At 43.7% G+C, this 17,926-nt stretch overlaps 1 protein-coding gene across 1 annotated transcript in view; it reads right to left on the bottom strand.

The window, feature by feature from the left end:
- Positions 1–17,926, bottom strand: part of SYCP2L (synaptonemal complex protein 2 like) — a 111,281-nt gene that overhangs the window by 56,197 nt on the left and 37,158 nt on the right. The window contains exons 14-17 of the mRNA XM_066578840.1: positions 15,443–15,591; positions 8,157–8,220; positions 8,005–8,068; positions 4,434–4,482 (exon numbers count right to left, since the gene is read on the bottom strand). Coding sequence (XP_066434937.1) covers positions 4,434–4,482; positions 8,005–8,068; positions 8,157–8,220; positions 15,443–15,591 — 326 coding nt within the window. The remainder of the gene's footprint in view (positions 1–4,433; positions 4,483–8,004; positions 8,069–8,156; positions 8,221–15,442; positions 15,592–17,926) is intronic.

Here is a 17,926-nt window from a genome sequence, read left to right as displayed (position 1 = left end):
TCGGCAACCTTCATTTTCGTATGGTTTCCTATGAAAATTGACATTGCCACAGCATATGCAGATTTATGAAAATAACAAAAAAAAAACTTAGCAATTGATCACAGTGCAGCTTTCATTTTTTAAGGGCACTCTGGGGAGTGAAAGACGAGCTGTGATTGACCGCTATAGGCAAAAAGACAGTTTTAGGCAGTTCCATAAATCTCCTGCCATTATATGCCTGTGATGTTGAGATGCGACTTCTGAATAGGTGTTTGACTCCGAGTTACAAACATTGACTCCGTTGAACAGAGTGTGTACTGTTTGTGAATACTTGGAAATAGGTTAATTGAAGAGGGCATTGCAGAATAAGTACAGTGAAGGAAATGTACAGACAGAATCCCGATTTCACAAATTGGTGAAAAAAATTGACAACCAGAAGAGTTGACGAAAAAAAAAAACCCCCGTTTCCGCGCGGGACAACCTCTTTAATGTGGCCCTCCAGTTTTGGGACCGAATTCTCTCCCTGAATTATAGGGAGAGGGTAAATTACCTGTGGCTGTTCTTCTGTGCTGATATTCCTCCAATACACAGGTTCAGGATCCAGTTTTCAGTTTCCAAGATGGCCATTGCATCCCTGATCATGTGCGCAGTGCTGGCCAATCAGAGAGCAGGCATGGTGCATTGGTAGTCTACTGTAGGGATCAGATTGCATTGGCCATCTTGGACAGTTGAAAAATGGGACCAGTTATTGCGGAATAAGAGGCATCAGCACAGAAGACCAACAGGTGGCGGTATAACTGCCCCATCCAGTCTCAGGTCTTAATTTTGTCCCCAAACTGGAGGGCTGCTTTAGCACTTTCACAAGGAACTGGTATTCATTATTTCAAGTGTCAAACAGCTGTTAGAACTCTATTTAGCTTCTTTTTTTTTTTTTTTAAATCAGAGCCACATACAGCAGCTGGACTTCCGCGTCTTCTCTGAAACGAGAGCGCCCCCACTGTCAATAAAATGCATAAAAGAGGTGCCAATCAGGCCCATCTCAATAACCAAGCCAGCGCTCTTTTTTGCCTCTGATTTGGAAATGACAGAAGAGGGCTGGCTTAGTTTATGAAATGTGTATGCTGCAACTCTGAAAAACTCCACCACAGACAAAAAACAAACAAAAATAAAAACACAAAGATGAGACAAAAGAAAATACACACAAAAAAAAGTTGCAGCGCATTTTAGAATTCCCTACTAACTTACAGCTAGCGAAAAACCACGAGAATTCCGCCGGGAATCCGCTGCTTCAAAACCCGCGGCACTTAGCCGCTGGTTTTGAAGCGGCCTGGCCGCACGCTTTTCCGTTGCAGCCGGTGCCCCCAGAGGAGAGCTTGGCCGCAGCGGAAGAAAAAGTCTCCTGTTGTGGCACCCAACGTGCAGTTAGCAAAGTGTCCTGACCCCATCTGCACTGAAGGTGGCTGTGATGATGCACCCAGCCTGTGGGACTTCAGTCAAGCCAGGAGGGGGAACAGCCAGCTTCAATGTTTGGGAGAGTGCTTCAACTTCCTTGTCTTCTTGCTGGCATCTTAATGCAGCATTCAAACTCCATTTTCTTCAATATGCAGAATCAGCCAGCAGCTTAGGGCTCATGTCCACGGGGAAAAGAAGAATTAAAATCCGCAGCGGATTTTAACTCTTCTCCCGCGCGCGGATCCGCACCCCATAGGGATGCATTGACCACCCGCGGGTAGATAAATACCCGCGGATCGTCAATAAAAGTGATTTAAAAAAAAAAAGGAGCATGAAAAAATCTGGACCATGCTCCATTTTCATGCGGGTCTCCCGCGGGGACGGCTCCCGCGGGCTTCTATTGAAGCCTATGGAAGCCGTCCGGATCCGCGGGACACAAAAATCACATTTTACTTACCCGCTCCGGTTCTTCTCTTCGGCGCCGCGCCATCCTCTCTCAGCCACGGCCGGATCATTTTGCTTCGGCCCGGCGCATGCGCGGGGCACGTCACCGACGTCATCGTGCACATCCGCCGAGCTGAAGAATGAAGATCCGGCCGCGACGAGAGGAGATGACGCCGCCGCGAAGAGAAGAAACGGAGCGGATGGGAGGTGAGTTTATTGTCATTTATTCTTATTTTCAGCGCTCACGTCCGCGGGGCAGGAGGGACCCGCTGCAGATTCTACATGTAGAATCCGTAGCGGGCCCGATTTTCCCCGTGGACATGAGGCCTTAGTGGCCGTTTGAGGGGCTAAATCATGAAGAAAAGTTCGCTTTGAAGGCTATGGGTACCTGGAACACTTTTTGAAATGCCTATACTTTTACAAATCAACTGCTTTTTATTAAAAGGCTTCCCACTGTACTTTCCTATTGTGCCCACTGTGCCCATTGAATGCACTGTCAGTGGTAAGAATGGGCACTCCAAACTGTAAGGCAAGCTGCAATGCACCATGGGAGAGATTTAGTGTGTCTAAGCCAGGAATCCGAAGTTTAAAAGAAATATTACTTCATTCCAGACAGCTTCACAATACAGAATTAAGATTAGGCTGTGCTGCGGCTGGGCATTATAGACTGTACTACTCTGTTGTACACTTTATCCTGTGCACCTCTTTATCTTGCGGTAGGTACAAACCACATCACACATGAAATGCCCAAGAACTGCTATTTGGAGATGCTGAGTCATTTCGATCCTTACTCTTGCCGATTTTTCCAACAAAACATCAAGAAGGGATTGTTCACCTGCTGTCTACTACATCCCAGCCCTATCTGCATACCACTGATAAAAGGGATGTCTCATGACAAACCCCTCTGTTCCGTATCCTATATTAAAGGGGTTGCCTTGCGCCAAAACAGTTTTTTTTTTTTTTTGCATAGGCCCCCCGTTCGGCGCAGGACAAACCCAAGGGATGTGTTAAAATAAAAAAAAAAAATATTACTTACCCGAATCCCCGCTCTGCGACTCCTTCCTTCTCCAAGATGGCCGCCGGGATCTTCACCCACGATGCACCGTGGGTCTTCTCCCATGGTGCACCGTGGGCTCTGTGCGGTCCATTGCCGATTCCAGCCTCCTGATTGGCTGGAATCGGCACGTGACGGGGCGGGGCTACGTGATGACGCGTAGAAGGGGCGGAGCCAGAACGCCGCTCGTGCCTGGGCCGACCAGAAGAGAGAAAACCCTTCTGCGCAAGCGCGTCTAAAAAAGCAAGATGACCCCGAAATTAGACGGAGCCATGGAGACGGGGACGCCAGCAACGGAGGGGGTAAGTGTATAACTTCTGTATGGCTCATATTTAATGCACGATGTAGATTACAAAGTGCATTATTATGGCCATACAGAAGTGCTGAACCCCACTTGCTTTCGCGAGACAACCCCTTTAAGGCATATGTCTGTCATAAAGGGACAGGAATTCATGTGAATATCCAGCATGTATTACATCAGACGCAGATGCCCCCGGTGATAACGGATCACGGGGATTTTCTCTAAAACTGGTTGTTTTTTTGAGACAACCTCATTAAGACAATATTCACACATTTGTCTCATACTGTAGAAAACGCTCCCGATGTACAAGTTTCTTCATTAATTCCATCTAGTATCGTAAAGCCATTGGCCTGTTTTGCGAACCACAACATGGAGCTAATGTAAATATATGTATTTAAGGGTGTATTTTTCAGAGCTGTGTTTTAAAAAGCGTTACTTGCCAGTTTTTCGAAAAAATATGCCCAACATAAAAAAGGGATTAAAATGCATCCAGAGAGACCATCTTTTGAGCAATAATCGGTGTCTAAATGTGCCCATCTTTCAGTTTTCTGCTGAACGACGGTTTTCAGTTCTGCTTGAAAACAATCATTTGGCAGAACAGCTAATAAGCAGGACCGCATGCTGTCTTCCGCCAGAAGAGAGCTGATTACATTGTATCAGCTGTTCTCAGCTGCCAGATCAAAGCGCAAGTAATCAGGAAACAGCGGGAGGTCTGTTTCCTCACTACAGCTCCTGGTGGCTCACACTCTGCTACTTGGTACTAAATGGCATTATTACCAAGTAATAGTTTATGCAAAATGATCGCTCAAAAGCCATCTTTTGAGCGATCATCTTTGCAGTGTAAATGCACCTTAAGTCACCGGTATTTTATCATTATGAGCCTCTGTATTTGCATTTACTGGTGTTTTCTATTTTACAAACATGCCTACGTATTTGCCCAGTAGAAAATAAAATGTATGACAGCAAATCCAGATCAAACAATGATGATACGAATGACACACAGCTGCCATGTCATTTGTAACATCCGTATTAAAGATGCTACAATACGCTCCTGTGGCAGTGGCCTTATGGAGAAATACAAAACAACAGCCATTGCCAGAACAGCAGAACTTATTTAGCGTTGTCTCTAAATCCTCTCAGGTAATACCGTCCTCAGTAGAAGACATCCAGTGTACAGTTCATACAATACATAGTGTATCATACCTTGCTGGAAGTCTCCGACAGCTTGTTCCCATCAGCGAGCTCCAGAACGCTAGAGACAAAGATGCAAGCAATCAGTAACAGGCTGACCACTAGTTCAACTAAGCATCCTCCCTACTAAACAGGCCCGAACATTCACTGACCACCTAATACGCAAGCACATTTTACAAGAGCTCTATCACAGGAGCGCCAATACACAGCGGATCACGAGCGGATTCTTTACATGTGTAATACGCAGTGAATAAAGCCCACTAACTTAATTGGGCTCATTCACAACTGCGAATCTTTCATGCAACTTTGGATCGCGTTGAAAAAAAAAAAAAATCCCCAAAACTACAGTATGCCCTGTCTTGGTGCGTATTACACGCCATAATAGCCCACTGAAATCAATGGGAGTGCGGAAATATGCAGGAATGGGCTTTCATGCAATTAGGGTACAGTCACAATTCTATTTCTGTGCAGAGAAACGGAATTAAAAATGGAAATAAACAGATTTGTCTGTCTCCTATTGAGTTCAATGGGGTTTAAAAAAAAAAACTGAAAGGAAAATGGAAAGTTCCCATTCCATTCCGTTTCCGTTTCACAGAATAGCGCAAGAGTTATTTGCATAGTTTAAAAAAATGGAAATTTAATGGAACGAAAGCAAATGAAAGCTTCCGCTTAAAAAAAAAAACAAAAAACGTAAAAAATGTACTGATCAGTTTTTTTACCCTATTGATTTTAGTTTTACTCCTCCAAACAGGAGCAGAAAAACTAATTCTGACTGAAGCCCTAAGCGGCTGTGAACAAAGCAGAATATCTGACAGTAAGTTAGTGGCAACAGGTTTCAGCCTTTACAGCCAACAGCACAAGTACAGGCGTTTTAACAGCTTGGCATGGTGCCGCCACTAGAGGGCAGATTATCACCACAAATTAGCTCTGCTTCAGAAGGAAGAAAACTCCTTGGCCCAAGCAATTGAAGGTGGTTACCCTATCAGTATCTTAACGAAGGCTGACAGTCAGCCAAATAATCACTCCAACAAGCAATTATGGGCTACTGTCGGCCTGTAGACACACGGCCCCTGACCGGGCATGGAGTGAGAAGTTGCTCAGTAGTTCCATTTCAGCTCACTGAAAGATAACGACTACTAAGTGACTTCTCACTCCTAAACAGGAGCTGCTCAAAATCCCTGAACGATGATGGCTGGAAACGATGTCGCCCGCACCGCCTTTATTCTCTGACACTCTCAGGAGCGCCAGTCCCTGCGATGGTCAGTGGGTGCTTATGTGTCAGACAGCCTTCCTGTGTAAAGGTACATTAGCCATTTGGCGTCATAGCCATGAGTGACGTGAAGGATTTAATAAAACCGGACGTGTCCCTTTATGCGAGAATAACTTTTTAATGCTTTAAGTTGTTTTGACCCTCAAAAATGCATTAAATTAAAATTTTAAAAAACTGCTACACAGGTTTTTTTGGGTGATGATTCATCAATAATTTAAATGTTTTCTTCTGGCTTTTTCCCCCCTTAATGTGAAAGCCTATACAAAATACTACGCACGTTTCACATTTTGGTGGCCTATTTCAGAGACTGAAAAACAAAGTGCCACTTTTCACTAAACACTGCAGGCAAACAACCCTAGGATAGGCCTCCTGCACACGGGCGGGTCGGACCCCGCATGTCGGATTCCCGCAGCGGAGTTCGACCCAGTGCCCGGCCGGTGACCCCTGCATACCAGTCCAGCATCTTCTGCGAGCGCTGTGGATGTGCCTGCCGGGACTCTGTCGGACATGCGCAGAAGGCGCCAGCGCTCTGCAATGATGCGTATCCTGCAATACTTCCGAAGTGCTCATTGTGGAAGTGCCACCGGACGGACGGCTTCCATTGACTTCAATGAAAGCCAGACATGTGTATCCCGCACAAAATCGCAGCATGATGCAATTTCTTACCTGCGAGTGGAAAAACCGCAATCAATTTCCGCTCATGGGCCTCCTGATTGGCTGGAATCGGCACGCGTGACGGGGCGGAGCTACGTGATGACACGTAGAAGGGGCGTAGCCAGAACGCCGCTCGTGCCAGACCGAGCGGCCGGGCGATTAGACGCTGAAGTTAGACGGAGCCATGGAGACGGGGACGCCAGCGCAGGGAAGGTAAGTGAATAACTTCTGTATGGCTCATATTTAATGCACGATGTATATTACAAAGTGCATTAATATGGCCATACAGAAGTGCTTAACCCCACTTGCTTTCGCGGGACAACCCCTTTAAGTCTCCTCTCAGCCTTCTTTTCTGCAAGCTAAACATTCCCAGATCCTTTAACAGTTTCTCCTGAAGATTAGAATTGCACTGTTAAAGAAATACAAAAGAATCCGCAGCGCCACATTTTAAGAATCATAACATTTTCTGGTAAATTAGCTATATGACGATTTGTTTTTAGCAGTAAGAGCTGTACCCAAAAAAGTACAAACAAAAACTGCATGTGACTTTTGGATTGTTTTTTCTTGAGTGTTTTGTGAGCCAAACAAAAGAAAAGCAGGAATTCTGGTACTAACTTTTTACAATTATTTTTATGGCATTCCCGAGATAACTGAATATTTACATTTTGGTGATAAATGCAGTAACACCCATCCCAGGTGGCTTCTTAAAAAAATCTTTTGGTATACTAGTTAAAGAAGTATTCTTTTTTTTTTTTAGTCTCTAAAGGGAACTTGAAGAGGTGATCACTAGAGATGAGCGAGCGTACTCGGAAAAGCACTACTCGCTCGAGTAATTTGCTTTATCTGAGTATCGCTGTGCTCGTCCCTGAAGATTCGGGTGCCGGCACGGAGCGGGGAGCTGCAGGGGAGAGCGGGGAGGAACGGAGGGGAGATCTTTCTCTCCCTCTCTCCCCTGCTCCCCGCTGCGACTCACCTGTCAGCCGCAGCGGCACCCGAATCTTCAGGAACGAGCACAGCGATACTCGGATAAAGCAAATTACTCGAGCGAGTAGTGCTTTTCCGAGTACGCTCGCTCATCACTAGTGATCACTATTGCTAGGAAAGTACACCATTACCAGCTCCTTCTACTATGTCCACCTATCAGACTGTGGGAACACAATGGTACCTTGTGATCACATTGCGGAGTACAGATATTTGACAGAGGGAGCCCCCTTCCCGTGTCATCTGCTTACATGCTGCAGTTGCTATTGACTGCAGCATGTAAGGAGTCAAACTGCCAGAATCAGTGGGTTTTCAGGAGTCTGACAATCACTTAATTTACAGAAAATTGTTGAGGAATTTCTGTATGCGTTCCGCAGCCAAAATCCCATAACAATTCTAATAGGGCAGACAGACTTATGTGGTAGCTGCCTCCAGTGGATGGTACTAGAGGAAGTTTCTTCTCTTTATACAGCCAATTTGCAGACATCCTCCCATAGAGTTCTGCCTGTAAGACTCCATATGCTTTTTTTTTTGGCAAGGTAAATCCTACCCTCGAGAATTACGGTCTTCATTTGCAGTCACACTTATCAATATTAGCATTTTACGGATGACGTTAATGTAATGTATGAAAACACAACCCTAAGCCACAGTTTTTGTAACTAGATTTCAGTATCTTACCTAGTAGTATCACTTGCACCTGTGACCGACACGTGATCTTCACTACTGGCTCCTTTTTGAGAATCTGATAGCAGAAAAAATATCAATAGCAAAAAAACCCCAAAACTGTACATGTTACAACTTCCTAATACATACAATATAATTATACAAACCTGTCAATCCATCTCCTAAATGGTTTGATCTGTCAGTGTGCTGTGGTGATGTAAAATGCACTTTCTGGAAATGCCAAAAAAATGAATAAAAGTAATTACATACATACAAACGGACATATTAGTTGCTCCAAACGTTTGGGAGAAACTAGTGTTTCAAACAGGAAATCAATAGTCAGAAACATCTCTGGGAGGTTTCCACCAAAGGATGGCAACGTATACCGACTGAAAGACTTAAAAAAAAGTAAATCCACTGAATTCCAAGATTATACAAAGTTATCATACAAGCAAAAGGTGAATACTTTGGAGAACCAAACATTCCAAGAGTCATAGAGAAGCTTGAGCTGTTTTTGGTCATGTTTTAGTTCAATAAACGCCTACATCCCAAAGCATTTCTTCCCTGACTATTTCTTCCCTTTTTTTCAGGGGTATTTTCATACTTCTGGGAGGGTACTGTATTAATTGAATGGTTAACACGTCCTTTACAAGCCGATTAAACTAATATCCCGGGACTGCAATCTAGGGTTAAGTGAGGGTCCCAGTGGTCAGAGCCTCACTGACCAGTAAATTATCCCCTATTGTGTGGATAAGTGATAAAATTGCTGTGATGGGAATAACTCTTTAAAGGGAACCTGTCGGCTGGAACATTGCAGGCAGCATGTTATACTGCAGGAGGAGCTGAGCAGATCTATAATTGTATAGGGAAAGTCATAACTTGTATTTCATTCACCTAAATCATTTGCTCTTTGAGTTTAGAGGTCTGAGGGGCAGTTGTATCAATTACTGACATTTTTCCTATATTCAGTCATACATAGACAGCTGTCAAGCATTGATAGGACCACCAGCAGGACCTATAGCTTAAAAAAATAAAATAAACCCAAAACTTAGATGCATGAAATACAAGTTATACTGAATCTTGTACATCTCCTCAGCTCCTCCTGCTCTATAACAGACAGCATGATCAAGCTGACAGTATCCCTTTAACCTCTTAATGACCAGGCTCTTTTGGTCCAAAAGGACCAGACACTTTAGGGATTTTACCATTTAACCCATGTGGTGGTTTTACTGCTTTATTTTTTTTCCTACAGCTACCAAAAGTTTGTTTTTTTGTGACATATAGCGCCATTTTATTTCCCCACTGCCCCCCCCCCCCCATCCCACCCATTTTTTAGCTTTATTGGGGGTAAAAAGCTTAAAAAAAAAAAAAAAAAAAAGAATTGTTTTGTAAATTTTAAGTAGCATCTTTTAAATTAGTGTATGGATGCTAAAAAGGTTCATTTTGTGTTGGATGCTTTGATATATAATATGTATAGTTTTGGATTACAGGGCATGGTTTTGGTTGGAATCTTTGGTGGATCATTTTCTGAGAATATATATTTTTTTTTATTCTGTAGTTTCACTGATTTTGCACCTTTTGTTTACCATTTATGTCGTCCACTATGATGTCCTATAAAACTTTTTGGGTCATTTACATAGTCGTTTTTTTCCGCCCACTTTTCCATTGCAGCTGGGACATCCCCCCGTAGTGACATCAGTCACTAACTAAGCTGATCAGGGTCTGCTAGCACCCTGATCCGGCACACGTCATGGGGCGGAGCTACGCGATGACGCGTACAAGGGGGCGGAGCCAAAACGCTGATGCTGCCAAGCGGAGCCGAAGGGAGAAGACGGATCTGCGCAAGCGCGTCTAAAAAAGCAAGAAGACACCGAAATTAGACGGCACCATGGCGACGGGGACGCTAGCAACAGAGCAGGTAAGCGAATAACTTCTGTATGGCTCATATTTAATGCACGATGTATATTACAAAGTGCATTAATATGGCCATACAGAAGTGTATAACCCCACTTGATTTCGCGAGACAACCCCTTTAAGGCCCAGGACCAAGTGCTGTATATTTACCGTGCTTGGTGCTTAAGGGCCCATGCAAAGAACTGTATGATGGATCCATTTTGTAAAATTTCAAATAAATATACACATATCTAACGGGCGGAACATGGCATGTTCCTTTGCAACGTCTCATTCAAGGGTTCATCTCCATAAGAAGCATTGATACTAAAGACGTATACAGTGTTTCACAGAGGCTCACAGTGCAATATTAGAAAGAAATCCTGAATATTCTCAAAAAGCTGATATTTTTTGCAGTTCCCTTTTCAGCTTTGCAGTGTAAGCCAAGACACGGTCTGTGGGGTCATTTCATTGTCCGCAAAGGGCAAGGGACTGAAAGACCATTCGACTGTTGTGCTAGAGGCCTATATATAAGACAGGGAAGCACACTATAGAGATAAGGCTCAGTTTGATCTTTCCCTGGGCAGGACGCTGTACTCCATCTTTCAATGGAGACCGCCATACTCAGCCTTGGTTTTGAACAGTATAAGCCTAGTATGTGTACCAATATGAAACTAAAGCAAAGGTTTAACTGTGCTAGAAATTAACTATAAATTCTATGTTTGCATTTGGGAATCAAAGAGACCCTTTCACACACAGCATAACATCATGGTAAAATGAACGCACTGTATCGAACTTACTATTGTTGAAGACTGACTATAAGGAGAAAGTGTGAAAGAATCGCCATCCGTGTTATCATTTGACTGGATCCTTTTTGTTTTTTTATCAGCAGATTTCACTGATGAAACAGAAATTGCAGTTGAGGGATCAGTTACAAGAAATGACACATATGTTGTGTCAAAGGCACGTCTAAACTAAAAAGAACAGGATCTGATCCAGCCCATGTACAGAGCCGTCAATGCACAGAAGTGAAATGTTCCATACAATTCAGCTTTATCAGCAGTGTCCAATCAATTGTACAGAGGACTTTAAAGGCAGAGCGCTGTTTTCAGTTTTTCCTAAACCAAAAAATTAAAAAGGGGTTACCCCAACAAAACATTGTTTAGAGCTGAATCCAGGCCATAGGCCCCCTGCACACAGGTGGAGATTCCGCGGTGGAATTTCCGCCGATGGAAGCTGCCATAGGATTGCGTTAGAGAACGCAATCCTATGCAGACGGACGCGATTTGTCCGCACGAAATCTCGCGCAGAAAACAAATGGGGGCATGCTTTATTTCTGTGCAGGGCTCGGGGGAGCAGGTGAGTGCCGCGCTGCTCTCTGCAGGCGCTAGGGTCAGGTCCCGCTGCGAGAATTCTTGCAGCCGGATCCGACACAGCCGTCTGCAGGCGGCCATAATTAGATTTTTTTTTGTATTTATTCTTTAAACCACAGTTCTATCCCCAGATATTCCAGGACAAATATCCGAACAGCACCGCCTACTGTTTTTATCCTGTGTCCACCTCAGTAATTGCTGCAAGGTGGTCACACATGCTCAGTCTTGCTTCTATCTCTGCTTGACTGTAAATACAAAGAGATCCCTGTGTAAAAATACTCTAAAATATCATTATATCAGAGAAGTGTGAAAGATGTGTTGGATCTCAGACTACTAATGATTTCCAGAATGGCGGGGCTCAATATTAAGTTGTTTAACCCCAAGATTTTTGCTATCAAAAGCCTGGCATAAAACATTCTAAGCAAAATGCACAAATTTGAGCGCTCTATAGAGTCTTTTCATGCAGACTGAGAAAATGCCTGTAAGAAACCATAAATGGGACCATACTGCCCCCCTTTCCCCCCAAAAAAGGGTAGTAGTGGTGAGACTCATCGTATGGTTGAGGGGATTATGGGTTAGGTAGTGTGGGGGTTTTAAAGACTGGTAGGTGAGGAATAGTAGGAGATATATATATTTATATATTTTTTTCAACAAAGTTGTGCTGTGATGTACTATTTTGTAAGGCGGGATTGTGAAACTTAACACACATGGAGTCAGTCAACCACCATGAGCTTGTTGACACCTTTACCAATCTGTAAGGAAACACAAGTTAGATGACAGGTCCTTGGGTTCGGATGGACTACATCAACCATGAAAGTTGGTCAGGGTGGACCAGCGTTACTCAGAGCAAGTCAGTGGATATGTGCTAGCACCGCTATCTCCTAGTCCCCATTTGGTGGGAGGGTCAGGGCTAGGCATGCCCCAACTAATTGTGTGAGGTTCACCCAACTGTGCTGTATGGCGTTTTAAATAAAGAATGGCCAATGCCAAAGTTTTTACCATAATATACTTTAGCGTGGATATTTGTATTAGTTGCGTGCCCATGTTAAACCCCACTCCTTACGGTAACCGATGGTAGACCCAGATCTAACATATTTACCAATGTTTGTTACATACATTATCAGAAAATAATGGACTGCATTTTGCCTTAAAGAATATAAGCAATAGACTTCACAAAAAATAGCCGCAACTACTAATAAACAGAAGATAATGCTTACCCGCATTCGGTCCAGTCGAATACACACCATTTACTTCAGTTAATCTTTTGCTTCTTTCCTGAATCCCGAAAATGGGAACATTTCAGAAAATAAATCCCCTCAGAAAACAAAATCTTAATACACGATTTTACGTATAGTGTAAAAGGAATAAAGATGAGCTCTTTACACCCAAAGGGTTTGTCCACGAATTGAACGAAATGCCTGCAATCTGAGCATCCCTAGGACACACGCATGCATCTGTAGACCCTATGGGACAGGAGGCAAGGCAGAGCCTCCAGCAGCCCCGCGCCACTCCCCCTCTGGTCTGCACATAAATCCTGATCACCAAAGGGGCAAAAGGAGTGGTGTTAGGGCGGGGTGAAACCAACACTAAACTGTTCTCAACAGCACATATTAGGCAAAGCCCAACATTAAATCTAAGGAAGGGAATCTCCCCAGCCAGCCACTCAAGGCACTTCTGGTACATGGGCTCACCTCCAGATGGGTGCAATGTAGGCTCCAGAAAATAGCAGAAGTCCAGCACACAGAAGACTCTGAATGGAGGTTTTAACCCTTTCCAATCCACTGACGTCTAAAGACATTCTGATTGAAGGCTGTACAGCTTCCGATGTCGTCAGGGTATTCTTACTGTATATTACTGGCCGCTCTGTCGGGGGCCTCTCCAGCATGTCACATACCACAGTACTGGCTCTAGCCAGCAGATGTCACTATCATAAAATGGCAGAAAGAGATGGCCTCCTAGGAAACCCTGAATCCAAAATTGGATTGCAAAGGGTTAAACTTTGTCGGAATAAAGGATCATGACATTTGGAGCAGGATCGCTAGAACACCTACGCCTTTCATATTGTCTTAACTCATGGCATGTGTTATACCCGAAAGAAACTGTATTTAACCTTGTCCCTAATGATAGCATTCTGAAGAGGGCATTCTGAAATTAAATCACCACATAATGGCAAGTATGGTGTGTACAGAATGCAAAAAAGAAAGGAAAAAAATGCGTAGGTCGCCACTTGGGCAATCACGCAAACATTCAGAAGGGGAAAAAGCAGGGCAGATGCAGCAATATGCAGGCTTATTACAAAGGATCTTGAAACACTCAGACCTCACTATAATGACACTCAGATACATTAATTTGATGACAATGGAAACAAACTCTGAAAGTTTTCTTGTACAATATCAAAAATGTTTTCCACATGAGAGGTGATCCATGTGAGCCCCCTTTGTCACTGGGCACACATCGAGCACATCACTGTTGACTGATGTAATGGTGTCTGATGCGTACTCGCAGATCATGCACGGTGAGTGATAACGATGGCATGTAAACTAACACTCCCCCAGAGACAGAAGTCACAAGGCGTAAGGTCTGGGTAACATGGCGGCCAAGGAAGAAGTTCACTACCGTCACGACTTGCACAGCCAATCCATCTGTTCGACAGTCTCCCATTAAGCTCACTTCTGACTTCATAGTGAAAATGAGGGGTGCCCCGTCCTTTTGGGGGAAGTAACTTGGGATTTTCTGTTCCAGAGGTGGCAAAAGCCATGTCTATAGGATGTCTAGCTACGAAACCTCTGAGATGGTTTCCTTCCTATAGGTTAGAGCACATTCACCTTGGGGGAGCAGTGCATACACTCCCCCCCAGATTCTGACATTTCATTTGGTAACTGTGCCCGAAAGGTAGAAAACTGCTTCATCACTTAACACTAAAGATTCCACAAAATCATTGGTTTCATTCGAGTTTGCAAACTCTCGCAGAAAGGTAGTCTCCTCCCCTTTGTCATCCGGTTTCAGGGGCTGTAGCAATTGAGAAACGAAAGTTGCAGTGTGATTGGTTGCCATGGGCAACAAGGATAGTAATACTATTTTACTAAATGAAAAGTTGTTGATCCAAGGATTATTATTAGAGATGAGCGCGTATACTCGCTAAGGCACATTACTCGAGCGAGTAGTGCCTTAGCCGAGTATCTCTCCGCTCATCTCTAAAGATTTGGGGGCCGGCGGGGGTGACAGGTGGGTTGCGGCAGGGAGCAGAGGGGAGGGAACCTTTAGAGACGAGCGGGGAGATACTCGGCTACGGCACTACTCACTCGAGTAATGTGCCTTAGCGAGTATACTCGCTCATCTCTAAAGATTCAGGGGCCGGCGGGGAGCGTCAGGCACTCCCTGCCGCAACTCACCTGTCACCCTCGCCGGCCCCCGAATCTTTAGAGACGAGCGGGGAGATACTCGGCTAAGGCACTACTCGCTCATCTCTAATTATTATGATTGCCAGTCAGGAAAGTTGTTTTCCTTTAAATGAAGAAAATTAGCTTCTACCTCATTGGGGTTTTATGCCTTCCTTTGGGTCAACATTGGGGGAAACCGGCTGAACTAGATGGACATGTCTTTTTTCAGCCCAACATACTATGTTACTAAGTTTGTTTCCATCAATATCACATTTATTTTAATAAGTGTCATTAAACGTGATTGACAAGTACATTAAATTGGGAAGATCATTTGTAATATGGTTGTTTGTTCTGCGCTATACAATATTTGTCATCTTTGATATTGTTGAATTGCAGAAAACCTATCACCGAGGGAATCACTAAAATATAACTTTTATTAGGTAAAGATAAAAATAAAAATGTATAAAAGGCGTGGACTCTTATTCCAGTTACACTCCTACTGGACAAGTAGATATTCTAACAGTAGTAAGTCCATATAAGTATATACCAGATGATGCGCTAAGTTCTAACTCCACAACCACAATGACCCCATCTATATTGTTGGTGCATGGGTCGAGATATATATTATGGTTGTGTACAGCTCCACGTGTATAAATGGCCACAAGGGCTATCAAAGCACAATGTAGGTTATATTTTTTGTATTTATACGTTGGAGCCGATAAATGGGTAAAGGCCAGAATAATAAATGTTGAATTGCAGAAACACATTAGCGATGCATGCTTGGTTTAAGAGGTCACGATTTGGACATACCATTTGAAGATCCTCCCCGTAGGTTTTCATTGCAGCATTCTGAATGTCATGTTCAAGTTCAAAGTTCATCTTGATGTATTTTGCCTCTTTGTTACAGATGGACTGACTGGTCTTAAAGTGTACGGTTAACACTTGCAGTTCGCTGCATTCTTTAAGAAAAAAAATATTTAAGGAAATCATTTTTTCTTATCTTCAAGCCCCACAAATGGAAAAAAGGTACTCTGTTCAGTATTACTCCCCATACTGCCATTGCAGATAAATGAAGCAAAACAGTCTCCATAACGTTCCGAGCAGTTTGCATACGTGAAGGATATAGGGTGCAATTTGGGAAACAGGTCAAACAATGATTAATACGGCTTAAAATAGGGATTTCTGTTCTGCTGTATATTAAAATATTTAATGGTTATAGAAATCAAAATTCCAATAAAACTTGCAAATTTACAGTATTTTGCTTTCAAATTCCTTGCCATTTTCAAAATATTTGTTTGCTGTGAAAAATCCCATTTAGCCCTGCTCTTAGCCAAGAAGTGGATACATTTACATCCAGTAGGCAATGCTTAAGGCCTCATGTCCACGGGGAAAACAGGCCCGCCGCGGATTCTCCATGTAGAATGCACAGCGGGTCCCTCCTGCAGGGGACAGGAGTCTAAAAATCAGAATAAACTCACCTGCTCCGGACGATGCAGATCTTCCTTCCTTCGCGGCCGGATCGTCTTTCTTCGGCCCAGCGGATGAGAAAGTAGATCCGGCCGCGAAGGAAGGAAGATCCACATAGTCCGGAGCAGGTGAGTTTAAATATGGTATGGGTCTCCCGCTGATCTGGACGGCTTCCATAGGCTTCAATAGAAGCCCGCGGGAGACCCGCACGAAAATGGAGCATGTCCATTTTTTTTCCCGCACACAGATCCTCGCCTGACGGGAAAAATGACATCCGCAGGTATTTAACTACCTGCGGGTGTCCAATGCATCCCTATGGGCGTGCGGATTTGCATGCGGGAAAAGCGCTGCGGATTTTAAATATTAATCTACCCGTGGACATGAGGCCTAAGGCCATGTTCAAATCTGCATCAGAGGCTGGTACTGGTTACACCTCCTAGCTAAGCAGACAAGTAACCTACCCCCTTCCCCTACTGCATGGACACACTGTGGACTCATTTTGAATCTGCCACAATTAACCCCTCTTCTCTTCTGAAGTCCTGGCTAACATAGAACTGACAATACAGGGTTTCTTCTCCCCAAGGGCATTATTTTACATTTACAAAGATTAAACTGTTAAATAAGATGATCCAACATTCTGAAGTTTGACTGTTAAAGGGAATCTGCCACTATAAAACTAAGTTATATTGCTGTCTGGGGAGCCGGGTGATTTATTTTTTTTACTCGCCTGCTCCCTTATTTGCACACTGTCCATCGGTGAAGTCCGCGCACGGTCTGAACATCTGACCCTTTACAGACTGCACGTGGAATTCACTGATGGACATCATGGGAATGAGGGAGCAGGCAAGTTTATAATATATATGTGTTCACCAACCTCCTGTCACCTCCCCAAACCGCACCATAACTTTGTTTATAGCGCTGTTCCAAAGTAACAGGTTCCCTTTAAATCGTTTCAACACAGTCCAAGGCTGGCCATAGACATTAGATTATCAAAATTAGTGTGACCCACCAATAGTCTAATAGCTATATAAAGGCCCATTTAGACAACGACTATTGCTAAAAAGCTGTCGCTCAAATGACTTGAGCGATAATTGTTGTGTCATTTGCAGCCCAAGATGCAGCCAGCAGAGGATGCAGAAGATAAGTGGGATGTCTCCGCTTGTCTTCTGCACCTAGCTGTTCCCCACTCCGAGCGCCCAGCTGTTATACAACCGAGCGCTCGGAGAGGATGATGCAGAAGACACGTAGGGTTATACAGCCGAGTGCTTCATGCGGGGTATGGAGAACACAGCTGGACTGCTCTGTTCTTCTTACCCAGCTGTCATCAGGGAGCGGGATACAACTGAAACAATAGTATCATCTGTATCTCGCTGTGAATCCCTGATAAGACTCATCGTTGTCTTTCAGCACGCTGAAAGTCAACGATGAGTGACGGGTTAACGAAAACGGTCAGTGTAGTTACGCACGATGATTATTGCTCAAAAAATGGCTTTGAGCGATAATCATTGCGTCTAAATGGGCCTTAAGGCATGTTCAATAATTACCCAATATTTCATTAGATAAAACAAGAATCTGGCAGTTGGGGAAAAACTTCCCAGCCTCTTGTTATCCCGAGGATAAAAGTTTAGAGAACTTGCCAATATGTCCTTAACGTCATAAAAGTTCCTTTCCAGAAAATGTACATAAAGTTTACAAAGTGCCATATACATGCAATATTGGAACCACTGCTGAAATATAAAAATATGAGAATGTTAATGGAGCGTAACAACATTTAGAACCAATGGCAATTGTATTTTGAGGGATTGACCGGGAGTAGAAACACATAGC

The sequence above is a fragment of the Eleutherodactylus coqui genome, chromosome 9, assembly GCF_035609145.1.
Source record: "Eleutherodactylus coqui strain aEleCoq1 chromosome 9, aEleCoq1.hap1, whole genome shotgun sequence".
In the NCBI taxonomy this organism is placed as follows: Eukaryota; Metazoa; Chordata; class Amphibia; order Anura; family Eleutherodactylidae; genus Eleutherodactylus; species Eleutherodactylus coqui.
Note: the sequence above shows the minus strand (reverse complement) of the source record. Positions and strands in the feature narration are given on the sequence as shown.